Below are 27,873 nucleotides of genomic sequence, written 5' to 3'. Positions count from 1 at the left end.
CCACAGGTTTCAAATGAAAACAACTTCAGATCTAAACATTTTTGGGGGGCATGTATTGTACAGTGCCACACCAGTATATTACTTTTCTTCCAGCCACACACAAATTGATGGAAGCCATCTAATGTGTATTGTGTTGTACACTTAGTATCCAGATTATGATGGAGAAACTGACTGCAAGTTACAAAAAAAAAAAAAAGGTGTCCAAATCACTGAGCATGCCTCACCCATTTTGCTGGAAAATTAAAGTTCCTTTCAAAGGGAAGAACCAATATTACAGTATATAAATGGGAGCCAACAGGATTCAAACTTGCATGTTGGGCATCAGAGTTCGACACCTTAATCTTGTACTCTGTACTGCTTCACAAATCAGAAGCCCTGCAAGTTCATGGGGTTTAACACCCTTTCTTTTGTGAATGTTTTACTTCATCTCTTCAGCACTGCAATAAAGCTGGCCTACATACAACTGTTAAGTTTACTGCACTTCTGACACTTGATGCAGATGGTTCAAGTTTGATCAATCCACCATAGAAAGATTTCCATAATCTATTCCTGTTGTTAACTGGGGCCTTTGAAACTTATATGTTCACAGCAAGTTACTAGGCTTGCAGTCCAGAGGACCAGTGAGGAGGCTAGCTCAAATTCCCAGTTGCTCCCAAGCACCATCCCTTTAGCTGACTTGCTCACAGTCAAACAGGGAAACAACCCTGTACCACAGGAACTACAGTTTACATCCTTAACCCACTGTGCCAACTGGCAGACATGGTTAAGAAGTTTTTTTTTCTTTTTAACATTTGATCACTAGTTATACCTTACTTGACTGCATCTTATTACAGAACATTTATCCTTCAATGGAGAATAAGCAGGATATACAAACACTAATTGCCTTTTTATGCAATGCTCCTTTTTTACTGTTAACCTTGTGAAATTTCTGGCCCAGGTAACCTCTCAACAAGCCAATTAATTCTTCACCCTTTCTCCCCACTGGCCACCCAAATGTCCCATGTGTCCCTTTTTGAGACTGTTTTCCCCTTCTGCAGGGAAACTGCATTATGATGCACCACTGATAGAGCAAACCAGGGAGGTACTAAGATGGTAGGACTCAGAAATGCACTAACAGCCAGCAGAGTGGTCAAAAAATTGATGAAAGGACTTTCACAGTGCAGCCCTCACCTTAGCACCAAGTACATTACAAGCAATCATTCATGTGAACAGCTTTGGCTTTCACAGTACAGCCCTCACCTTAGCACTAGGTACATTACAGGCAATCATTCACGTGAATAGCTTTGGCTTTTACAGTACAGCCCTCACCTTAGCACCAGTTACATTACAAGCAATCATTCATGTGTACAGCTTTGGCTTTCACAGTACAGCCCTCACCTTAACACCAGGTACATTACAAGCAAACATTCACGTGAACAGCTTTGGCTTTCACAGTACAGCCCTCACCTTAGCACCAGGTACATTACAAGCAATCATTCACGTGAACAGCTTTGACTTTCACAGTACAGCCCTTTAACACCTGGTACATTACAAGCAATCATTCACGTGAACAGCTTTGGCTTTCACAGTACAGCGCTCACCTTGGCACCAGGTATATTACAAGCAATCATTCACATGAACAGCTTTGGCTTTCACAGTACAGCCCTCACCTTAGCACCAGGTACACTACAAGCAATCATTCACGTGAACAGCTTTCTGGATTTTTGCAGATGGTTTACTAACAAATTAGTGAGGACTGAAGTTACTAAATAATGACAGATACTGGAGTTTCAAATTTTATATATTTCAGAAAGTACATAGTGCAAAATTTGTTATTCTAGAAACTTTCTAAGTTTCTAAAATCAATATACAAAATCTGTCCCTGATTTTGAGCCTTTGTCCCCCCACCAATTACTTTTGGCTTTGTCCAGATTTCTTGTGCCAAAAGGTTGAGAGGCGCACAGACACGCACAGACACGCACACACACACACACACACACACACACACACACACACACACACACACACACACACACACACACACACACACACCTGGCAATCTTCATTGAATACTATGTTTTGCTACATCATTGATTTAAACAAATGAGACTGGCATACATTTTCTTGCTACAAATTGACTGTCCACTGACTCCCCTCATCACCTCTAATTCAAACTTCACTCTCCCTTAGCTGCACATCTGGCATCTAGACAGATATCTGAACCTGATTCACCAGTGCACAATGGTTGAAAAGTATGACACACTACTTTTTTTCTTTGTTTTTAGAAAACTAAAAATGTAGTTGTTAGGTCAGTTTAAAGAGGTATCTTTAACGAAAACAAGAGGGAAATAATAATAACATGTTCTTGTTAAACATTTACAATTCAATTATATTCCAGCTTGGAAAATCATTAACACCTAAAACCAAGAGTGACATCTTACTGTCTAGTTTACTTTTAGGGCCAGGTGGCAAGTTATGTAACCTACCATCGATCCCTGGTTACTCATGAAAAGAGGCACCTGTGCTCAATGGGTGCAACCTTTTTGCTAAAAACAGAAAAAAAAGACTAACTTAGTTTCTTCAATCAACAAGCATTATTGTTATAGCTATCTATGTGGACACTCCAGACTTACTTGTGGATTAGTGCCTTGACATCGATAAACCAGGATGTGTTGACAAGCTGCCTATTTGCGCCATGTTCCATTGCTCCACGGGGTGGCTCTTTCACAAAGAAGATCAGCATCCCCACTGCTAGCACACCAAGGGCTGGAGTCACCTGAGTGAGAAACACATATAAGCAAAAATGCAGCTTCATTTCACTCAGGAAGGCCTTGGTACAGTACCTGTCCTGTTTGTTTCAGAAATGTTCAACAAAGAAAGGATTAGCTAACAAACAGTCATTGTCAAATGAGAAAACACTCATTTAAATTTATGTTTTTTAAGGTAACAGGGCAAAACATTTGTGCATGTGCTTGTGGATCTTTAGTAACATGTCAACCTCACTTTAATACCTGCACTTCTTATCATCACCTATTTTAGATTTAAGAAGTTACTGCGAGCCTAAAGATTTATCTAGCATATTAAATTTCAGCAGACACTGCAAATTATGTATCATTCTACATAATTCCTTACTGACTTTCGAGGCTAACCCTTACACCTCAACATAAAGCTGTATGCAGAATAATAGCAGGGGAAAAAAAATGGGACATCATTCTGTCTCGAAGATACATTGCAACAAAAGCAGTGTTTAGCAAAGGGTGCAGTACCTACTTCCCTACACCAGAGGAAGCTGGCTAATTGCTCAGGTATGCCTACAGGGGAAGTAGCTGCTTTATCTTTCCCTTAGTACACAGTGCAGGACAGACAACTACATGATTAGGGTCAGTTATCATCCTGAGATACAAGACAGCCAGATGACGAGCTTAAATCAGGACACTCAACAAGTCAAGGAACTTCTGGTTTCTGTTGGTGGAGTGAGAACGCACACAGCTGAGATCCAAAGCATGTTAATTCAACGGCAACAGTACCTCCATGTCTCAGCTCAGTTGGAACCAGACAGTCCACTGAGACAGAGTGTGAGTAGCTTTGACAGGTGTATTAATGAGGGACACTGCATCCTGTGGTCAGTAAACATAAGGGCTATTCAACGGCTTCTTACAGAGCAGCTGGAGTACTGAAAGTCTATAGCTGCTCATAAGAAGTAGCAAAACAGTGCACAAAGCATGTGATAAGTGTCCTGTAAAGGCAATGTGAATGCGGTTCCAAGAAAGCTGGGTGAAGCACCTTGATCACATTCAGAAGCAGAGTTTTCATTTTGGTATCAACAAATGAGCACATAACCATTTTTGGCACTTGTGAGCTGAAACCCTGCTCTCATTATGGAACAGGCACGGCCATTCTCATGAAAGTTCTTCCCTCTTTCCCCAGTGATCACCTCTTAACTATTTCCAGATTTCTGCCTCATATTTTTCAAGTAGTAGGTGATGGGAGTAGGAAAATCAGTCAAAAATCAACCTCTAACCTACCTTTAGCGGTACCCTTCAATGGGTGTGCATGTGAGCATGCCTCTCTAAAAGCAGTAATGAAACTTAATTTTGATAAGAAGTGAGACTATAAGCTACTTTGCTTAATAATTCATTCATACAAACAATTCTGTTCGCAATCAAGTTCAAAGGGATAAAACATCCTCCTGTTTTTATGGGCAGAGGAATCTGGAGTGCCAAAAATCAAGCATGCCTTATCCCAGGTCACAAAGCATCTAAGTGGAGATTAATGGGATTCAAACCCAGATCTCCAGCTTTGCAGCCCAGCACTTTAACAAGTATTCTGTGACTGATGAAGCTGTTCACTGTGCAGGTAGATGATGCCACAATGGGTAGTTATTTGTTCTACTGTCCTGTGAAAAGGTAATGGTGGGTCTCACAAACAGGAAAGACCTGGACATATGTGATCTGTGATATCTTGTACAATGAACCCCTAAAACAAAACTATACCATCACACAGGTAAGTGGACCCTGGGGGCATCGCTTACCTGATCCCTGGACAGTTGGAGGGGGGTCAGTAAGGCTTCAAAGAACAACAGCGAGTTTCTCTTAAATGGCCAGGTTGATCTTGAAAATTTACAGTCTTCATGATTGTGTGTGGGGATGCTATGGGGAAACTAGGACCATGACACTTGGCATACAGTTGCAACAGAATATATTCCCCTTCATTATAGGTACTGAGTAAGAGACTATGCCTACCTTTATTATGGTGCTGGAGGGAAGACAGCTCTTGTAAAGGGGAGAAGGACAGAGGCTAATATAAAATCACATACCCTGAGACTCCAATGCCAGTCTCCAGTGGCGTCTTTCACTTTCGATCCCACAATGTAGCCCAGTCCACTGGAAGAAAGAGAGCGAGCAGATTAATGTTGTTAGGTACTATTCTTTCAGACAGAAATTGCTGTACACTAATTCACGGTACAATTTATGATCATCTCTATAAAGCAATATTTCAGTTACCAGTGTTGTTTAACAGGAACCCAGCTTACTAACCAAGAGGAAAATATCTACATATGCTCCAGACAGTGACGGAAGGGGGGGAAGTGAAGAATAGCTGGATATCAATCAATGATACAATGACACTAGAGATGTACTTCTGGTGTGAGTAGCAATCCAGCTATACTAGTTAAGACAAATGGGAAGGAGGGGGCGGTATTTTTATATATATATTTTTTTTTACTTTAAAATCACATGAATCTAAAAGCAATTCTGATGCTCTGTATGAAAATTTGGTATCTTTACTTCCTGGATCTCAATCTGGTAGTCATGAAAGACAACATACGGCACCTTTTACTCATTTGTGAAATACAGCTGAAGACAAGGATACAGGATAAAGGGCCAGCATCTCACAGTGCCTGTTATTTATTTGTGGCAGGTCCAAAAAAGCAGTTTGTGATCATGCCTCCTTCAAAAAAATCATCACTTGTCTGTCGCAGAGACACCCAAAGACAGCTTCACCTCTGTATATGCAAGTCAGATACTTTATTACTATACCTAAGCTTACTGACTACCTGTGGGAGAACACGTAGCTTTACTTTCCATATAGTTTGTCACTTATTTAAGTTCAAGTCATGTCTGGCAGTTCAAGTCCAAATTGCAACAAATCACTCACCTGTAAAAGATACCTGAAAGCTGTCACACAAATAACTCCCTGTATGAAACATTCCAGTCTCTGTAAAGGCTGTTATGTATCTATGCAAGTTTCCTGAAAGCTTGCAATAACAAATGCACCCATAAACTCTGTCTCACTCACCTGTGTCAGGTAAGAAAAGGCTTGCACACAAACTGTATCTTACAAGAGCAACCTATGTTATCCTGCACAGTTTGTTACTCACCTGTGACAGGAATCTGGGTGATCATACACTGCTTACAGATAACAGGTGCAGCCTGTTTAGAGGTGTCCCTCTAAACAACCTGTCACTCATCTGTGACAGACAGCTGTTTGTTTTATACTGCCCAAGACTAACAAACAAACCACATCCTCCTGTACAGACTGCCATTCACCTATGTCAAGTACATGTATGTTTGGGTCTATATCAAAAGACTGACATTCGAAAACATCAAACAACATATGGTCAACACTATACGGTCGAGGTCTTTAAACATCGACCTTATAAAAAGACAAAAAAAAAAGTACCCTAACAGGTTTAAAGCAGGGGGGCAAGCTCCCCTGCATCCCCCACACCACCTGCTACTTAAATATACCAACTCCGAGACCACACTACATTGCAGTAAATGGAAATCTCCCCTTATGGAGATTTCCGTTTACACGCTTGAGATTGAGTGCTCAATATTCTCATGTTGACAATGTCAGATTCGACATTGTCGGCTTTCAAGAATATAATATAGACCCGTATGTTTATACACAATGTAGAACTAACAGGAACAGCAAATTCCCTCCTGTATAGGCCGACACTCACCTCAAGTACATGTACATCTATACACAACGTAGAACTATCAGGAGCAGCAAATTCCCTCCTGTATAGGCAGACACTCACCTTTTCCAAGTATCACTATGTTAACACACTGTCTACAGCTATGCCCTGCTCACCACTCACCTGTGCCAGGAACTTGCATGGTGATACACTGTCTATTAGGAAAAGGAACAACCCATGCCATCCTGAACAGCCGAGCAGTCGTCAGTGTCAGGTACATGTATGCTCATATACTGCCTACAGCTAACAAAATAAGCCCATGTTCTCTTGTATAGCCTGCCACTCACTTGTGCCAGTTAGCTGTACGTTCATACACTGCCTACAGCTAACTACAGCCTGCCACTCACTTATACTAGGTGCCTATAAGTACATATATGCCCACAGCTAAACAGGAATAACAAATGCCCTCCTAAACAGCCTGTCGCTCACCTGTGCCAGGTACCTGTAAGTCAACACACTACCAACAGCTTACAGGAACAGACCATGTTCTCTTGTACAGCTTTCCAGTTATACGTGCCACTACCTTTATGCTTACAAACTCTCTAAAGGTAATAGGAACAACCAGTTCCTACCTGTACAGCCTGCAACTCACTTGTGCCAGATACCTGTATAGTCATACACTACCTACAGCTAACAGGAAGAATCCATGTCCTTCTACACAGTCTGTCATTCAGCTGTGTATGTTCATACACTGCCTGCAGCTAACAGGAACAGAGCACATCCTTCTCTGCAGCCTATCGCACATGTGCCTACATGTTTGTACATTATCTACAGCTAGATAAGAACAGCCCATGTCCTCCTGTGCAGCCTACCCCTTAACTGCACCAGGTACCAGTATACCTAGAGCTAACAGAAACAGCCAATTACCTCTTGTATAGCCTGCCTCTCACCTGTGGCAGATAACTAACTTTATATTCAGACACAGCACAGCAATCCATGCCTTCCTGTACAGCCTGCCACTCACCTGTGTGAGGCACCTCTTTGTTTACACTGCTTATAACTAACAGCAGCAGCTTGTGTTCTCCCTGTACAGCCTGACACTACCTGGGCCAGGTACCTGTAAGTTTATATACTACTTACACCTTACAGAAACAGTGCAATTCCTTCCAAGCTGTGTGACACTCACTTTCGCCAGGTATCTGCATGCTCTTCCAAAGGCACAGACAGCTTCCTCTTCCATGTCACTACGCTAACTGACACACAAAGCTGAAAATGCAGATTCACTAAACGCATATCTATACTGCCCAAACACTAATGCAGCTTTTCTTTTTTTTGATATGTTTTGGCCTCCATGGACCAGATAATCAACTGCTCCTGGTGCCTTACCTCAGTCATGAACATTGGGAGTCACTCCTGATCCCCCCAACCTAATCTAAGCCTCTCCTGTTGTCTGAGAGGAATCTGAGGCATCCCCACTGCAGTGGTCTAGTGGCCATAGGAATTTTTATCTGTATGACTTACCACTTCATTACCCTGACATGCAATGACAAAGTCGTTACAGCTAAGAAAGCCTGTTGGTGCAGGCCCCCTCTGCCCCATATCTGTAAGCATGGGATGCAAATACTGGTATCACAATCAAGGTTGCCATCCCTGCTTACAACCCTCCCTCCCCCCGAGATGGGCGAGGTGATAAAACACTGCCTTTCCTTTCCTATCCCCCCCCAGTTGGTTCCTCAAGTACCAGGATCGCTCACCAAACCCAGGTCACCAGAGCTGCTGTCAGTGCCCCACCCTCAACCCAGTGCTAGATGAAGAGGACTAACACAGCTTTCTACTCTCAGGAACAATCCTTCCTTTTAAGCTGTCCATCATTTATGCAAGATATCAAGACATTCATTGTCATGTACAGTCACCTGTAAACAGGCCCAGGGTATCTAGGACAGACCATTCTAAGCACTGCCTCAGGATGGCTAAAACAGCTCAGGATGGTCAGTCCTAGCCAAGAAGGCTGGACCAACTGTCCCACCGCATACAGCCTTTCCTTATAGCTATGACAGCATCACCAAGCTCCTCCCATGATAGTTATGACACCCCTGCTGAACATTCATTTAACTTGTTACTCACAGTATTGACATATCCCTAAAAGGTAAAGTGATCCTTAATTCTTCTTCTCTAGTTGCCATTAACGTACCTGCCGACTGGAATGGCGAAGTAGAAGACTGAAAGCATCCGACTGCGGAGGTCTGCTACAAACAGATCGGCAATGATGGTGGAAGCTATGGTAGAGTAGCTTGCCTCTCCGACTCCCACAAGCCCCCGAGTTAGTAGCAACAGCCAAAAATGCTAAAGGGAAGAAAGAGAACAAACGAGAGGAAATGATTAATGAAATCCTAGCCAAAACCAGTTCAAGTCTGGACTGCATTGCATTTAAACTTTTTTTTTTTTTTTTCAAAAAATCTGAAAGGATGGAAAGCTCCGTTAGAAGAACGTTATTTCATAAAACACAAAAACCCTGTTGTACTAAAATCCCTGGTTCAGTGCCAAAAAAGCTACACTTTGAATAAAACAAATATCTGTTAAATAAAAAAATGAAGCTAAGCAGTTCAGGTTTATGTTAGCACACACATACCAGTGAGATTTCATCAGAACAAGGTTAAGACAAATGCATGGGTCTTGGTTTTAATAGATATATTCTCATGAACAATTAACAGAAGTCTCATTCTGCACTTGGGGGCCTCCCTATACTCCAAATACATCTTCAAAAAGTGAAACAGATGGATAATTTAAAATTCTTCAAACCACGACTAAAACAAAAAGCTATCAGACTCCTGGCTGTGTCCCTGCATTTGTCCAGTACTGGTACTTCCACTTTTCCCCTCTCAAAACAATTGCACACCACTTACTGCAGACACAAAGCAATTAGCACCTCCTGCTGCATTATTACAGAATATTCTTCGCACAGCTGATTTCCTGAATGTAAAATGAAGTCGGCACACAGATATCCATACGGTTAATTGTTATAATAAAAAGTAACTGTACATTGCAACACAAATGCAATCCTGCATATTGTTTGTAAACATTGATAATATTGTACATCTTTAGTGAATAAGCGAAGTTTGTACACATTGCCCATCACTGTTACTGTCCTGAAAATGAAACTCGTTATACTCTGTATTGCACTGTGAATGCAACCTTGTACATTACATGCAAATGTACGATTGTACTGTTCTCCTTTCGTAAATTCTACACACACATCACTAATACACATTAGTGTATGTAATGAGAATGAAATGCCATATACTGCACATTGCAATGTAAATGCAACCTTGCGCAGCACATTGCATGTAAATGTACGATTGTACTGTTCTCCTTTCAGGAATTCTGCATACAGACAGACATCACTAGTAAACACTAGTTTATATAATGAGAATGAAATGCCACATACTGCACCACTGCAATGTGAATGCAACCCTGTACACTATATAAATGTGGATTTTATGTTACTCCTTTTGTCTTAGCAGAAACGTTTGCCATCTCTGTATACTGTATGTATCACATGTGCATGTATTTATGTTAGTTGGAGCCTTTCTCCCTGGACCTCCACTGAAAGGGGGCTTTATTGCACAGTAAGACTTTACCAGTAATCAAACGCAATACACAAATAAATGAATGAATAAGTTTATTTTCTCCACCACTTCCTCTCGTTAAACACACAGCATATAATACCAGATGAAGAACGTTTGGCCCAGTCTCTCCATTCCCATACTGAATGGCTAAGCTGCAGATCTAACCAAAAGATTTTTTTTAAAGTCAACCTCCATCCAGCACAAAAACTGCCTTACTTCACTCCTACACTATTCAAGTTCGATCTCTGTTTTGGCCTTACATACGCTTCACTTTTAGGGCAACTAACAAAAATCATACCACGGAATTCAAATCTGAAGCAGGAAGCGACCTGTGCAGACATTTGTGGAGTTTTACTACACAACTGACAAAATAACACAATACTCTTCAGCAGTGCTTTTACATTAGTATTAATGCATTACATGTAAAACTTTGAAGGTGATAGTTTATGTGGTTAAGGATCACACAGCACTCAGTGACTGAGTAGGGGTTCCCCTGCAGCCTGTTGACATCACCCTCTAATCAGTTTTAATAACCATTCATAATATCCCATGAAGAAGGGCCACAGGCACACTGAGAGTTATCCAGCTAGCAAACCTTAGTCAATATGTCAAGAATAAAGAGCCCTGTACCTTACAGTAGTAGCTTGAAATTCTGGCATCTGGTGGTCATATGTTCTACCTGATAAACTCCTGAGCGAGGCTGCCCAGAAAAGAAGAACCTTTAGTGATGGACTTTCTATAAAACTACTGCAGGAGATACAGACCATCATTGTTTTCAGCTGCTCCCTTTGTGGAGGGACAGCCAAACATGGGAGCAGGAACGTTGCTGGTAACACAGAGAGCCATAAGCTCATGCTGCTTCTAACTCAGCTGTAAAGTCTACCTTTCCCAAATCAGTGGCGATGTAAGCATCGTCCCTCAAAGCATTTTAATACACACCATCATCCTCCTCTTCCTCCATGTCACAGAACATCATAAGGCCTGGCACTCCTTGTTCTGAGTGGTGACAACTATCAGGCTCTCTACCCATGGGATACCTCCACAAGTAATTTCCAGCAAGTTCTCACAGCTCAGCTTCTTTTCCATTTTTGTACACCCTACAACCCTATCAATTGCAGGTTTCTTCCTTCCTTAGCCTGATGGATGTGTTTCTTAGAACTCAAGTAGAGACTGTCAATAAATGACACAATAATAACTAATCTAAGTTCCCCGAGCAGTTAGTTTACTGCATCAGACATTATGATTAATTGCATCAAAACAACACTTATGTTGTACAGGACAAGTAAAAGGTGGTCTTTCCTTAAAACCTCCACCTCCACTTCTTCTCCCACAATTCTATTACCCAAGACCAAACATATAAAAATCTAACCAACTGGATTGGGCCCACCCTTTCTATCACTAAAAATAAACTGCATCAAGCTAGCAATGCAGTTTCCCAAGAAGGCAAAATTTAACTGCCTCATTTAGATCTTAAGCTTATGAAAAAGCTTACTCAGACTCTGCTGCAGCTTGCTGCGAGGCAAAAGTGTTATTTCACATTGTAACAAATCCAACAGGAATATGCACCAATGGAGTTTTCTTAATTTAATTGACCTATTTATGTGTGTGTGTGTAATTTTACCCTTTGCTTTCTTGACTATATTTTCACTGCTATCGTGGATTTTTTGTCATGCTGTGTAATACCATAATTCTTCAATAGTATTATATAAATGTAAATGCATTGTCTTCATATTATATTGTTGTTCATGGAGCTTTTCTTCCTGGGACTCCATTGAAAATGGGCTCTTCTTGGCCCAATGGACTATCCAGGTAAACAAACTGTAAAATAAAATAAAACTAAATGAATAAAAGTTAGTTTGTTTTTGTTTTCTTGTATTTTATATTGTTTCATTACTTTCTTCTATTTTGTATATTGTAATTCATTTACATTACACTGTGTTGTACTTGTATTCTATTTTTAATTGCATAAACCAGGAAAGAGACTACAGCTGTCTCTTGTGAGTCACAAGAAAGTAAAATTCCTCCCACCCTACCATATTGGTGATGATGTGTTTTTAAACTCAACTGTCTTTCTAGTCGTCTGCACCTTATTTTAATTTGACCAGATATCTCCTTCCCTCTCCTCTTTCATTGGCTATTGTGAGTATGCAAAACATTAGCATTTTATGAAAGCACTCCCCTTCAGCTACTTAAAATGTTTACCCATCCTACTGTATTCCACACAGCCAGAATATAAAGTGCCCACCCATTCCAATCTATAGTGTTCTTTTAAAATTAGTGTCTCTCCCCTTAGATATCTAAAGTTTATGTTGGCCCCCCTTTCAGATCTAACTGCTTAGTGCACACTGCAATTCTTAGGATATTAACACATTTTTTCCATCTTACCTTTAAAATCTGCAACTAACTACTAGAGAGTCCACATTCTGCCTCTCAGTAGTCATCTTGAGACTAGTGCTTCTGTTTTGTTCCTTGTGAAAGAAGGAGCACAGAGATATTATTTCCTGGAAACTGGTGATCACCGAAAGTCTAATTACTGCTTCATAGGTGTCAGCTTGGAATTGTTGCTTATATTTTGCTCCTGCTGAGAGAAGGAACATTTCTGATTGAGCAGCAAGTGTCTGTGCTTGGCCTTCCTGACTGGTCCGGTTGCTATTCAAGGCATCTACTAGGAAAAGTCTAAAACAAGCCTACAGACCCTTGCATCATCTGGGATAACACTGTTGATCACCAAAGAGCTTGTGACCGGCCTCTCTTCTTGGGATTGGTGCTAGTGTTTTGCTTCTGGTGAGAGAAAAAGCAAAGGAGCATTGTATCCCAGCAGACAATGTGTGGTGAGACCAACACTAGTAGTAGCCAGGCAGTAGCCATTCAGGCAAATCCCCTCTTTTCATCATTCTTCACAGAGTAATGGTTTCTTTTCTGTAAGTACTGCTTGATTAGTTGCTGTCTAGCCTAACTTCGGAATATCTCCCTAAATGCTTCATCCATAAATCATCAAGGTCTACTTATTAGTTTCTCTTCAAGTGTTTGGCAGTAGCCTGTACAGACAGAGACAATACAAGCTGCAATTCTCCTGTAAAAGCACCCATGAAATTTTACCAATACCTGGTGGCATACAGGACAACTAGTTTGCAGTTTCAGGCAATGCCCCCAGAGTTGTAAAGCAGACACTCCAGACCATTATTTTATATTCTCACTCCAATGGTTTAATCAATAAAAAAGGGTCTGTTGCCACAGATATGAACTTTCCCACTATCTCTGTTACCAGCGTGTTGGATATAGGCATCCTGAGGCAATGTAGAAATTGCCTCATGTTTACTGACAACCAGTTAATTCTCAAACAAACTGATATGGTATGTGAGAGATGTAGTTACACAATGTCACTGGAGGCAAAGCTCTCACATAAAAGCACTTCTATATCAATCACATTGTCAGTAGTACACAAACTGCACTGATCACACACAGTTCAAAGCAGACATTTAGACATACACCCACATATGCTGAGGCACTTAAATATTATCTTCCTAAACCCCAAAGACTCCCTAGATGAAGTAAACATAACATACAATCTCAGCAGTCCCAAATGCAATCTTTCAAAACTATACCCACATCAACACATACAGCCACATCTCATGGAGCCTGTACTTCTAAGCCCATAAGTCAAGCCATCTCACAAACCAACATACTAGTCATTGGAGACTCCACTGTGAAACACAGTGATGTCCCTCTCACTGGGCTGAGTAAAGAGAAATCATGGTCATTTGCTTATCAGGGTTAAGTATTCATCACATTACACACGTACTCGGGTCACTGGAACACAGCTACTGGTATGACCCAGTCATAGTCCATGTGAGTGTAAATGACCTGAAACATATCTCCCTAGACTATATAAAGAGAGACATCATGGAGCTCTTGGAATACATGTCCCAGGCTGGAATATGCCTAGCACTGAGTAGCATTTTACCTTCTCCAATGATGTCACAATACAAACAGAAGATGAATGACTTTAATAATTGGCTTAGTTTCTGGTGTCACTCTAAGGTGGTGCAGTATTTGTCAGCACATAAGGAGATAGTTAACAGGCCACGCTGCTTTGCCATGGATGGTCTGCACCTCTCCTCTAAAGGCTTTTGAATATTAGCTAAAACACTGTCTGCCACCATACTGCCTTTCAGTTTGGCAATATCAAAATGAAACACTTTTGACATAGCAAATCAAAGCCAAGAAAATCTAAAGGTGTTACTGCTCAATGCTAGGAGTCTAAACAAAAAAATTCTACTGCCTAGATGCTCTCCTCACCCTAGACAATGCTGACATCTGTGCGGTCAATGAGACATGATTTAAAGTCACAGACAGCACACCAGCAGTGCAAGGTTATAATGCCTTCCACACATTTAGACAGGTTACTACACAGACAGAGACTAAAGGTGGAGGTGTCTTGAGTTGCATCAAAAATAAATATACCTCAAGGCTGGTCAAAGAAGACAATGCACTTAAGCTACTCCATGTTCAAATCACCATAGGCAAAATCCAATACCACTTCCTTGCAAGCTATATGTCCTCCTCTATGACAGACAAAACCCAAAAATAGAAGTTATGTTCTTACCATAACGTTCCATGTTAGTTGTCTTCTTCTCGCCTTCTTCTTGCTGGATGGGTTCGGAGCCGACCTCGGCTCCGACTCGGCCACTCTAAAGCTCGAGAGTTGGTTCCACCGGCTCGAGGCTCCCCTTATATCCCACAATGCTAGGCGAGAGTTACCTCAGATCTCGTTTGTAAGCTAACCCCAGCTTAAGATAGTAACAGTATAAAACAGAATAACTATAACAGAGACCACCTCTAACAACAGGGAGAAGAAGGGTGACCTACATCCTGAAACAAGAAATATGCATAATAGCATATAGCTAAGAAAGAGGTGGTAGAAAGAGAGGTCACGATCACAACTCCTCTAGGTCTGTCCAGGCCAGGGGAAGGAGGGTGGGAAGAAGAAGGCGAGAAGAAGACAACTAACATGGAACGTTATGGTAAGAACATAACTTCTATATGTTAAGTTGTCTATCTCGCCTTCATTCTTGCTGGATGGGACCGCCCCTAGCACCTTGTCCCGGGTGGCCTAACGGAACAGACTCCTGAGAACAGTGGAACCAAAATTAGCTCTATGCCTAGAAGCTAAATCCAACTTATAATGGGAAATAAAAGTGTGAGGAGTAGCCCAAGTAGCCGCTGCACAGATGGTGTCAATAGGCAGTCTGTCTTGGAAGGTTAGAGAAGTAGCCAAAGCTCTGGTGGAATGGGCTTTAGGCTTATTAGGCAGTTTTTTGTGTCTAATCTCATAAACAAGGGTAATCAGAGATGTTAGCCATCTGGATAAAGATACCTTTGAAACTGGAAGTCCCTTTCTGCTTTCCGCAAAGGAGACAAACAGCTGATCAGATTTTCTGAATTGTTTCGTCCTGTCCAAGTAGTACCTTAATTGACGATGAACATCCAGACAGTGTAATTTTTGTTCAGACCTATTTGAATACTCCGGGAAAAAGACAGGGAGGTCAATGCACTGGTTTAGATTTGATGTTGAAACCACCTTAGGCAAAAAGGATGGGTTAGTTCGTAAGGAAACTCTGTCCTTATGGAACACAAGGTAAGGAGGACGACAACTGAGTGCTTGAAGTTCTGAAATTCTTCTAGCTGATGTGATAGCCACCAGAAAGAGAGTTTTCCATGATAATAACTTTAAGGAACATGAAGCTGCAGGTTCGAAAGGGGAAAGAATCAACGAAGCAAGAACTAAATTTAGGTCCCAAGGAGAAGGAGGATTTCTTACAGGAGGTCTGAGCAGAAAAACTCCTTTCAAAAAGGCTTTGCAGAGTTTGTGGGACATTAGGGCGGATTCAGAAATACCCACATGGAAATTAGAAATAGCTGCCAATTGAACCTTAAGAGTAGATGGAGATGAACCTGCATGGAAGAGTTCAGCAAGAAAATCGAGGACTAGTTGGATGGAAGCGGTGAAAGGATCTATGTCCTTTCCTTGTGCCCAATATGAAAATCGTTTCCACTTACTCAAATAAATCTTTCGAGTGGAAGATTTATGGGAAGCTATCAAAATATCTCTAACAGAGTGAGATAATTGAGGAAGCCTGGCTACGGTTGGAAGTGGAGGAACCAAGCAGTGAGGTTCAGAGAGGGGAGGGAGCGATGAAACTGACCCGACTGATAGATCAAAAGATCTGGAACTAGGTCCAGATTCCACGGTCGCTCCAAAAGAAATCGATGCAGAAAGGGGAACAACACTTGTCGAGGCCAGTAAGGAGCAATGAGGATCAATGAGGCCTTCTGAGCGATAGCTTTCTGTATTACTTGAGAGATCAGTGGGAAAGGAGGAAATGCATACAGAAGTCCCCGGGGCCAAACTTGGACTAGCGCGTCCCTGCTGGGTTGGCCTGGTAAAGGAAATAGAGTGAAGTATTCTCTGCACTTGCTGTTTTGGGGAGTAGCAAAAAGATCGCAGCAAGGCTGACCCCACTTGAGAAATATCTCTCTCACTACAGAGTCTTTCAGAGACCACTCGTGAGGCATGAGTATAGCTCTGCTCAACTTGTCCGCAATGTGATTGGACTTCCCGGGGATGTGCGTTGCTATCAGAAAACGCTGAGAAGAAATCGCCCATTGCCACAGTCTGAGTGCTTCTCGACACAGGGGGTATGATCTGGTTCCGCCTTGTTTGTTGATGTACCACACTACAGACATATTGTCTGTCTGGATTGCAATCGGTCCCAAGGGAAGAGAGTGTTGAAGGGCTTGCAACGCTAAAAGCACTGCTCTCATCTCCAGAACATTTATGTGCAAGTGGCATTCGGTTGGTTGCCATGTGCCCTGGACTGTCCTGCCCTGATAATGCCCCCACCCGATCAGGGAGGCATCCGTTGTCAGAGTAGCAACCGGACGAGGTGGAACATATGGTCTCCCCAAGAGGAGCTGGGGTGAAGACATCCACCACATGATATGCTTTTGCACGCTTGCGTGATCATAATGGTGTGAGACATTGGAAGTTCCTGGTATGACCATTGAGAAAAGAGCATCCACTGAAGGATCCGCATGTGGTATCTGGCCAATGGAAGGAGGGTATGGCCGCTGCCAGGATACCCAACACCTTAAGAACTAACTTGGCTTGGGCTTTGTTGTGGTTGAGAGGTAGTGTTACCAATTTTGAATGTCTGATATCCTTTGGTTCGTTAGTGTTGCAGACATGTTTACAGTATCTAATTTTGCGCCTATGTAGGTAATAGTACGACAAGGCGACAAAACAGACTTTTCGCAATTTATTGAGATACCCAGTTTTTGACAGACGCGAAAAGTGTAATCTCTGGCCATCAGAAGGAGATGCTTGGTGGGAGCTGTGAGGAGCCAGTCGTCCAAATATGGAAACACCTGGAATCCTTGTCGTCTCAGGTGAGAAGCTACCACTGCCATGCATTTGGTAAACACCCGGGGGGCAGTGGTGAGACCAAAGGGCAGGGCCCTGAATTGAAAATGACTGGTTCCCAGCCTGAAGCGGAGGAATCTTCTGGAGCGCCTGTTCATTTTTATGTGATAGTACGCGTCCTGAAGGTCTATAGAGCACATCCAGTTTCCTTTTCCCAACAGGGGAAGAATGGATTGCAGCGTGACCATCCGAAATCTTGTTTTCTTGACCGATCTGTTCAAGATACTGAGATCCAAAATTGGTCTCCAGTCCCCTGTTTTCTTTGGAACTAAAAAGAACCTTGAGTAGATTCCGGATCCTAGTTGGTCTGCTGGCACTGGCTGAATAGCTCTTTTTGCAAGCAGTTTTGAAATTTCCAAAGCTGCTATATTCCTTTGAGCGGGTGGAACATCTGGAAGGGATTTTTTTGACTGACTTGGAGAACGAAGAAAGGGAATAGAATAACCTTCGGAAATGATGGACTGTACCCATTTGTCTTGTGTCAAGGATAGCCAGGCTTCTGGGTACAGTGACAATCTTCCCCCGACTGCCTCAAGATGGGCAGTCGGGCAACACCTCAGGGATGCTGAAAGGGCTTATCGGAAGAAGTTTCTCGATTGCCCTGGTTCTGGACCCCTCTGCCTCTAGGGCGATCGTCTACCATTGTTGTTCCCCTCTGCCTCTGGCGGGAACCGACTCTGTCGGCCAGGCGAAGTCCCTTGAGATTGTTTACGGAACCACATCTTTCCCCTTCTGGCCTTTGGGGTAAGGCCTAGAAGGAGTGGAAAAACGGACTCCGACGGCAGAAAGGGTCTTGCCATCCGTCTCGCACCTAGTCAGGGTTTCTTTCACTTGTGGACCAAAAAGGGATGATCCATCAAAAGGGGAGTTTGTGAAAGACGTCTTGAAAGGTTCCAAAATTGCATAGCCGCATCCAGGCGTGCCTACGTAAGGCTACCCCTGTTCCAGCGGCTCTGCTCGCTCCATCGGCCGCATAAGAGAGAAGGCGCATGGAGGAGTTGGAAATAGAATTAAGGATAGCCAGCTGCGTGTTCATTTTTTCTTGGAAACCCGCAGCTGAAGGGTCCTTAAGCATTTCACTCGCTTCTTTGATCAAGTCCCTTTGAAGACGAGTGAAATGGCACAGGTAATTCAGCGAACGCATAGTAAATGTCGCTGAGGAGAACATCCGCTTCCCGTACCTATCCATGGACCTAGATTCCTTGTTAGGTGGATGGACAGGCACTGAAGGATCAGCCAGTTCCTTCTTTGTGGCGGCAGCCACCACCATAGCATCCACAGAGACTCCTTTAGATAAAAATTCCTTGTCTGTTGGAGCTGTGATGAATTTGGAGGGTCTCCTGGGAGTGGGGTCCACTGAATCAGGAGCCGTCCATGCCTTTTTAGCAACCACCTGCATGAGGGGGTCGAAAGGGGGGGACACCCAGGAGGTGGAAGGACGAGAGCCAAACGCCTCAAGATACACAGATTCGTCCTCCGAAGGCTTGAGGGCTGGCCAATTTCCCCTCTGTTTAAGGATCTCCAGAATGTCTGCAAAAGAGACATCTTCAGAAGGGGAACGGGGGGAACCCTCAGAATCATCCAGATCTGTGTCGGACGTGATAGACTCAGGTGAGTCAATGTGCTTCCTCTTGCACTTCCTCTTCCGAGGGGGCTCTTCTGCCAAATCAGGAGAGGCCTCGGAAGAGGATGAAATCCCCACAGGGGGCTCCTGAGGAGTTGGCTCTCTGCGGTCCGAGATGAGGGAGTGAGTCGACTTACCCTGAGGCAGCATAGAGGGAGGGGCTGACGGAGCCGACTGTGGAGTAGAGCCAGGCTCTAACACACCCCGCATGACCTCGAAAGCACCCCTGTCAGGCAGAGCCAGAGGTCCCCGCCCCGAGGAGCTAAAGACCCTCGGCACCGACAGTGATGGCTCCGAGGCCGATGTCGGAGCCGAACTCACCAGCGCCAAGCACCGAGAGGGAGAGGGGGGTCGGACAAGGGTCCGATGCCACTCATCCCCTCGGAGCCGACGAGGGAAGTCCGGCGCCGAGATTCCTCCATGGAAGAAAACGGAGCCGACGACGGGGCCGAAGACAATTGTCTCGGCCCGAGGTGACCACAGTCTCGGTTCCGACGACCCCGCCCGAGCTCAAGAGAGTCGAAGGAGGAAGGAGTTGATGGACCGGGACAGGCACCGACTGATGAGTCGGGCTCTGAAGCATCTGGGCTAGTGCCTCAGACTTGAGTAGTCGACTCACCACCCTCTGAAGGTCATGATCAGACAGCCTCGATGACCTAGAGGAATGAGACCTTTGGCCCCGTTCAGACAGCAGGGGAGAACCTGGAGCCGAATGAACGGAGCCAAGAGAAGGTGACCTAGACCTCTTTCTGGTTGTCGGCTCAAGATCTTGTCGGAGCCGACACGGTACTCGATAACCTCGGCTCCGCCGAGCCGAGGAGCCACAGAAACTGTGGACTGAGTCTTATCGGCTCCAGCCGGAGCCGATAAAGGCAAAGGTTGAACAACCTGAGGTCTCGGCTCAGAAGCCGGAGTCAAGACCTCGATGCCTTGGAGGGCTTCCCTGTTGAGACAGACAGGGAATCCTCAGGCTTCAACAAGCCTCTCAAAATGAGCTTGTTTTTCTTTCCTGCAGGACCCTGGGGCTGAAGCCATGGCAGACAGCACAGGAGTCCTGCAGGTGCAAAGGCCCCAGACAATAGACACAAGAAGTGTGAGCGCCTGTCAGAGACATTTTCTGACAGCACGCATCACACTTCTTGAATCGAGACCTTTGCTTCTTTAGACATAGCCTAACTGGTGAACACAAACACACACTCAAACACACCAGTTATACCCTGTCAAAAACACAATTATATTAAAAGTATACTAAAAATAAGTACAATAAGCACTAGTACACTACACAAACACTCCCTAGGGAAGGGAAGGCCTAAGGCCCAAGGGAAGAACTAAAAGTTCTTTTGACAAGAAACGGAAAGAAAAAGGTTCGGGATAGAGTTTAATAAAACTACACTAACTTAGGAATAATTAAACTAAAAAAGGGGAAACAAGAGTAACTTTTATAGAAAAAGTTAAAACTTACCAGGAACCGGTAGAAAAACCAACCTCGAAGCTGTAGCGGCAAACGAGATCTGAGGTAACTCTCGCCTAGCATTGTGGGATATAAGGGGAGCCTCGAGCCGGTGGAACCAACTCTCGAGCTTTAGAGTGGCCGAGTCGGAGCCGAGGTCGGCTCCGAACCCATCCAGCAAGAATGAAGGCGAGATAGACAACTTAACATCATATATTTAAATATACTGGAAACACTCACCATCCAACTCAATACGATATTCCTGGGCAACTTTAATTACCCCACTATTAACTGGGAATCATATACAACATCAAACATGCAGCCACAGAGTGTCCTGGATTTTGTAAACACAAACTCCCTGGACCAGATTTTCAACGCATCAACCAGGGATGCAAATGTACTAGACCTGGTCAGCACTAATATGGAAGAGTGCTGCACACCCTCTATTGTAATGTCTTCTCTGTTAAGGTCAGACTACAAAATGGTCTCCTCTGAAGTAAAACTAAAAGCTGGAATCACAGCTAACCCTGGAATATTCAGGAACTACTCGAAGACTATCTTCCTACTTTTAAGTGATAACTTTGCAAAATTTCAAGACCCCATAATCCCTGAGAACACAGCCGCCTATGAGGAACTGTTCAGAGAAGCCCTATACAAGTGTACAAATAGCTGCAAAGAGGCAACTGTACCCACCAAGAGGAAGTACAGAACTAACATAAAAAAGAAGCCACCCTGGTAGAATCACAACATCAATAGGTTATATAACAGAAGGAAGAAAATCATGGCAAAAATTAGGAGGTGCAATACCCAGCAGGATAAAAGCACACACATCAAATTAAACAAATAACTCCGAGATCAAATAAAGTCTACCAAAGCCAAATTTGAGGTAAATTTGTCCTCCTAGGCCAAGGACAACCACAAGGCATTCTTTAGCTATGTCCGCAGCCTCACAGGCAAAACACAACTGTGTGCAGAGCTGACTGTTAATGGAGCAACCTATAATGAGCCAGAAGATACAGCAAACCAACTGGCCAAACAATTTCAGCTCCAGCTTTACCCCATTTCTCCCAGTCAACCTTTCCTCAGGAAATACCATCAAATAAAACTCCCCCTGCTACCACCTCGGAACAGGTCCTTAATACTCTCTCTAAGGCCAAGAACACTGCATTAATGGGCCCAGATAATATCCCAGGATGCCTTCTAAATAGCATTAAACATGAGTTATCAGGTTCTCTGGGATTGCTATTTAACTATAACCTCCAAAAAGGCTTCATGCCTCAAGAATAGAGAACAGCAACAGTCATCCTGCTGCACAAAGCAGAGCCATCTAGAGACCCTGGAAACTACAGACCTAAAAGTCTCACTAGTCTCGTATGCAAAGACATGGAAAGAATTATCATTGAAGTGACTGATAATGACATAGTAAACCTCCAGACACTGAACCCAACCTAGCTTGGTTTTGTCAAGGACATGTCATACCTACTCAACCTGGTGGACTTCTTTGGAAAGGTCACCAAAGAAATGGATGAGGACAAAATGTTTCACACTGCCTATCTTGACCTCCCCAAGGCATATGACACAATACTCCCCTAGGGCATTGTTTACAAACTCAAGAGGTTAGTTACAAACCTTTATGTCACCCAGGGGAAAACCAGCTGGTTCACAGACACAGCCAAGAAGTTCGAATTGGGAAATCCACCTCTACAAACAGGCCAGTCACAAGTAGAGTCCTTCAGGGATAAGTCCTGGGACAGCTCCTTTTTGGAGTTTACTTCTCTGAAGTCAAAGCCAAAGTCAATGGCCTCTGGCTGACTAAATTTGCAGATGATTGCAAATTAGGAGTGGTTACAGAATCCCCCTCCAACACAAATGCTCTTCAGGAAGGGCTGACACAGACAAATAATTGATGCCAGAACAACGGACTAAAGCTAAATGCCATGAAATGCATAACAGTATCCTTCAGGAAGTCAACCACCTTTGGTAGCTATCATATTAACAACACACCCCTAATAGTTGACCCAGCAGTCATGGACTTTGGGACAAACATAACAGTGATATAGCTTTTGACCATCATATGCCTACAGTACTGAGGAAATCATTCTATGTTGTCCCACTTAAAAACAAAGGTAGGTCCATCCAGGTCCAAGGAAGTCATTGTTTCACTGTACTCAGCATTCATCAGACCTAACATTCAGTACAGTGCCCCCCTTTGGTATGTACCCTTGTGGTCGTTAGTCTAGTAAACACCTATGAACCTATAACCCAACACACTGTTCCCTAGTTATCTCTAAACTGCTCCACCTAAACAAGTTCCCCTTTCTCAGAAACAAATTTAAACCAAACCATGTCTATAAATGAGTACTTTCTTTGCTTCCACCTTATCTCAGCAGTCTCTTTAAACGCCTTCTCAGTATTTGGATCTAAAGTATAGAGCAAACTCTCATCTGTAGTTATTAACTAACTCTTTCAGGCCTCGAAAGCTAACCTGTTCACCAAAGCATAAAGGTGTTGTCTCTGCCTAGTCATTTCTTCATACGTTTCACAAATGCAAAAGTTACAACCAAAGAATTATAATGCAACTCCAAAACATGTCTCTCACATATCAGCATATTAATTATATATACATGAGCAAATTCATAAAATGTTATGAGTACACCTCTTTTTATTACAGAATAATTCCTTACAAGTTACTTATGTGCTCTATTAAAGGTTCCTGTTTACATGCCAAAACAATCTAATGTTAACACTTATCTAAAGTTTTTTTTCATGTTATAGTACTGTTTTTCGTCGAATTACTGCATTTTTGTTGTATCTGTAAGGTAATGGCTCAAACTGTACCACAGAGGTCCAATTTTCCTACTTTTCAAATAAATAAAAATAAAAACGTTATAGTAACCTTAAGGAATGTACCCTGTTAATATTACACAGCTATACAGATAAGTTATGAAAAGTACCAACAATATCCATACTTGAGCAGTTTATATAAATGGGACCACATTTTATTAGTTTTATACAACTATTCCTGTTAACACTATTAAATTACTTTGATGAAATACTGAAAAAACAAGTAAAAAATAATACCGTAGTAATGCTTTATAAAATATTTATCAGTGTGCATAAAAATCTTCTGCAGTGCTACTCCCAGAAATGTGCTACACTGAATTGCTGTTACTTCTTGACATCTTCGGTTGAGTATATGCATGCATTTCTGCTAGACTTTCAACTTCCTTGTGCAATGAAGATGCCTGTTAAACAGGCCATTACTTTTATTACACACTCCTGGATGTAACACAAGTAAACAAAATGGTAAACACTTCCATAGACACTTAACCTTTCTTTTCCAGACCGCTGTTAACTCTTATATGCCAGACATTACTAAACGTCAGAAATCTAGTGAATAACAGACATTACTAAACATAAGTAATGCAGTGGCACTCCATGCAAGTCCCACTGAATATCAAGAACTAGTCATTTTTAAGAGTGTTTATCTTTTCTGTAAAGGCAACAGAAGTTTCTCCAATATATTATGGTAACAAGTAAATACTGAATACATCCTGTTTGGTACCGTCGTTGTCTTACTTATTTCCTCCATAACTATGCGCTCACTATTGCCAACAGCTGCTGTCATACATGCAGAATGCAGCTCACACCTCTCCCTTAATGGAGTCACAGCGGCTTTTATTTTCTGCACTTTGTCTTACCTCGGTAATCAGTTAACTGGGTACTCAACAGACTGCTGTGCTGGGCACTGTATGAGGAATAGTCTAAGCTTGTTTCCTGCCTTTCCTGTAACAAGTCTAGTCCAGATACAGATTTGCTGTATCCAGGACTGCTTTGTAAGTTTCTGTGCCCCCCCGGACCTTACAGTGTTGGAGGGAAGCATTCTAGTTTATCAGTGGGAGTGATAAGCACTAGGTAGCCTATCTACCACAAGAAGAGTGGTTTCTGGTCCAGAAATTGTAGTTTGACCGTTTGGGCACTTTTTCCATCCCTTTCAACTTTCTGGATTAAAAGCCCATGTTTGCGCACCATGTAGCGGTGCTCAGTTGAGGTAAACTATTACCAGTGCCAGAAAGTTTGCTCTTCAATTCTCCCCTTAGAACGAGCTTGTTCTTTTACTTCTTGCACTTCAATTAACTTAATCAGCTAGCACTTTAACAGGCTTTTGTAGCATTTACTGTAGCATACTTAGGTGCTGCCAGCACTAGCTGTTCCTACCCAGTAACAGCACCAGTACTTATTAGTTATAACCACCCCTCTTGGTATGATTGTAGGGCAATTTCCTGTGCTTTCCCCTGCTAACCTGGTGCACTTGGGCACTCTGAGACAGTGTGGCAATTGTCTAATGTACACAGACAACCCTCTCCTCTTACCTCCCAACACTCATACCTGTGAGATATGCACTTATATCACCAAATTGGAAGCAGTGCATGCTCCAACCAAGACCGGACTAGCTGGTCAAAAGGAGAAGGTCAACACCTGCAACTCACTACACAGAACACACAGCCCTCCAAAACACCAACCATCACAATCCACATATAGAAACACATACCATCCACCCACTTTCATGGAGGCTCTCAATAAAAATTTACCCAAACAACACAGAACCCAAAGACAGAAATGCACTCAACCACCACAACACAACACCAACCCCAGAACACACAGCTCATCACCACAGTGTGGCCCTCAAACCATGCCCTTAAAGCAAAACATTTTGCCCAATGTACTAATCATAGGAGACTCAGTTGTGAGGCACACCATTGTCCCACTCACTAGGTTGAACAAGAAGAAGGTGACAGTCAGTTGTCTATCAGGTGTCAGGATCCGCCACATAACACATGCACTCAGATCACTCCACAACAGATAGAAATATGACTCAGTCATTGTCCATGTGGGTGTGAATGACCCGAGACATACCTCCCTGGACTACATGAAAAGAGATGTGATGGAGGCCCAGGCAGGTATGACCCTAGCCCTGAGCAGTACTCTACCGTCACCCAGAATGATACCACAGTACGAGCAGAAAATGATTGACTTCAACAATTGGCTAAGTTTCTAGTGTCATTCTAAAGGGATCCAGTATCTGTCTGCCTGGGATGACATGATCGACAAACCTCGATGCCTTGCCAGAGACACCCTGCATGTCACTCCTTGGATTCCAGGTACTGGCTAAGGCTCTTGCCACCCCTATAGTGCTTTTTTAGGCAGTGTTCCAAAGACCAAAATTCCACCGTAACAGCTACAAACAAATGCAGTCTGAGGGTTATGCTGCTCAATGCTAGAAGTCTAAATCTCAAGATGCACTCACTCAAAGCTCTCCTCAAAATGGAGAATGTCAACATCTGTCCTTTAACAGAGACCTGGTTTAAAGAGGCAGAAAGCAACCCTGCGCTCCCAGGCTGCAACTCATTCCATATAGGGGTGCCACCTTTTCAGCGGGCCAAAGTGGGACATGGGGGTATGGCCAATAGGCCACTGGCCACACCCTCTGCCATGATGTCACCACAGGAGCGGTGAAGGAGATGCTGTTATGGATACGACGGATGGCTGCTGGAGTGGCTAGCTAGCTGGTTAACTGGCTGCTGGAGTGGCTGGTTGGCTGGCTGCTGGAGTGGCTAGCTGGCCGGTTGCAGGAGTGGCTAGCTGACTGGCTGGCTGGCTGCTGGAGTGGCTAGCTGGTTGGTGGGAGTAGTAACTGGATGGATGAATGACTGGATGGATGGCTGACTGCATAAATGGATTGATGGATGGCTGGCTGCATGGATGGATGGCTGGCTGGCTGGCTGGCTGGATGGATAGATGGCTGGCTGGCTGGATGGATAGATGGATAGATGGCTGGATGGATAGATGGCTGGCTGGCTGGCTGGATGGATGGCTGGCTGGCTGGCTGGCTGGCTGGATGGATAAATGGCTGGCTGGCTGTATAGATGGCTGGCTGGCTGTATAGATGGCTGGCTGGATGGATGGATGGCTGGCTGGATGGATGGATGGATGGATGGATGGTTGGCTGGATGAATGGATGGATGGATGGCTGGATGAATGGATGGATGGATGGCTGGATGAATGGCTGGCTGGCTGGCTGGATGGATGGTTGGCTGGCTGGCTGGATGGATGGTTGGCTGGCTGCATGAATGGATGGCTGGCTGCATGAATGGATGGCTGGCGGGTTGAATGAATGGATGGCTGGCTGGAAGAAAGGCTGGCTGGCTGCATGAAGGGATGCATGGCTGACTGGCTGGCTGCATGAATGGATGGCTGGCTGGCTGGCTGGTTGGAAGAAAGGCTGGCTGGCTGGTTGAATGAATGGATGGCTGGCTGGTTGAATGGATGTATGGCTGGCTGGTTGAATGGATGTATGGCTGGCTGGATGAATGGATGGATGGCTGGCTGGATGAATGGATGGATGGCTGGCTGGATGAATGGATGGATGGCTGGCTGGATGAATGGATGGATGGCTGGCTGGATGAATGGATGGATGGCTGGCTGGCTGGCTGGTTGGTTGGAAGAATGGCTGGCTAGCTGGTTGGATGGATGCCTGACTGACTGGCTCGTTAGAAAAAAAAAAATCTCGTTTTTTTTTTTTTTTAAGCAGCTGTAGAAGTGCTTAAAACAAAGTGCTCCTACAGCCACGATCTTTGCAGGGCTCTTCCTGCCCCAATCCTCACCCCTTTCATGAATTGCAGCCAATTGCTGCACGAATTACAGCACCCGGACCTAACAGGCAGCAGCTTTGCCTGCAGGTCCAGGTGGTGATGTAACTGAATTGCCGTGGAAAAGCCAGAAGTAATTGCGGCTTTTCCACAGCAATTCAGTGCAGTTGAAAAGTGGGACTTTTCAAGTCCCACTACTTTCCACAGCAGGCAATTGGATGAGGCAGCTCAACCCGTGAGTGTCCCGTTTACAACGGAATGGGTGGCAACTACAATTCCATACCTTTTGGCCCCAGAATGCGTCTAGAAGCTCCAAAAGCATTGGTGTCTCCATATTCTTAAAGGGTACGCACACCTCTAGACTGGTAGCCCAGCATAATGTATCCAAGATACTTCAGGTACAACTAACACTGATGGCTATATAAGTCATAGCCTGCTACAGAACCCCAAACATGTCCCTAGACTCACACGCCATCTTCCTAAGCACCCTGGAATCTATCAAGGTTCAACCCAATCCTCTCATACTGGGTGACTTCAACTACTCTACCATCAACTGGAAAAAATATTCAAGTACCAATGTATAGGCCCAATGCTTTCCAGGTCATTCTGACCCCCCACTAGAGGAAGCAACATCCTCAACCTG

General features: G+C 43.6%; 1 protein-coding gene across 1 annotated transcript in view; it reads right to left on the bottom strand.

Annotated features, from left to right (window-relative positions):
• Positions 1-27,873, bottom strand: part of LOC122813987 (protein spinster homolog 1-like) — a 329,320-nt gene that overhangs the window by 203,114 nt on the left and 98,333 nt on the right. The window contains exons 5-7 of the mRNA XM_044086558.1: positions 8,589-8,740; positions 4,796-4,862; positions 2,613-2,755 (exon numbers count right to left, since the gene is read on the bottom strand). Of these exons, the coding sequence (XP_043942493.1) occupies positions 2,613-2,755; positions 4,796-4,862; positions 8,589-8,740 (362 nt within the window). The remainder of the gene's footprint in view (positions 1-2,612; positions 2,756-4,795; positions 4,863-8,588; positions 8,741-27,873) is intronic.

Source organism: Protopterus annectens, chromosome 10.part0, assembly GCF_019279795.1.
Source record: "Protopterus annectens isolate FY-2018-M chromosome 10.part0, PAN1.0, whole genome shotgun sequence".
Classification (NCBI taxonomy): Eukaryota; Metazoa; Chordata; order Ceratodontiformes; family Protopteridae; genus Protopterus; species Protopterus annectens.
The sequence above is the reverse complement of the archived record's forward strand: the minus strand, read 5'-3'. Positions and strand labels throughout refer to the sequence as shown.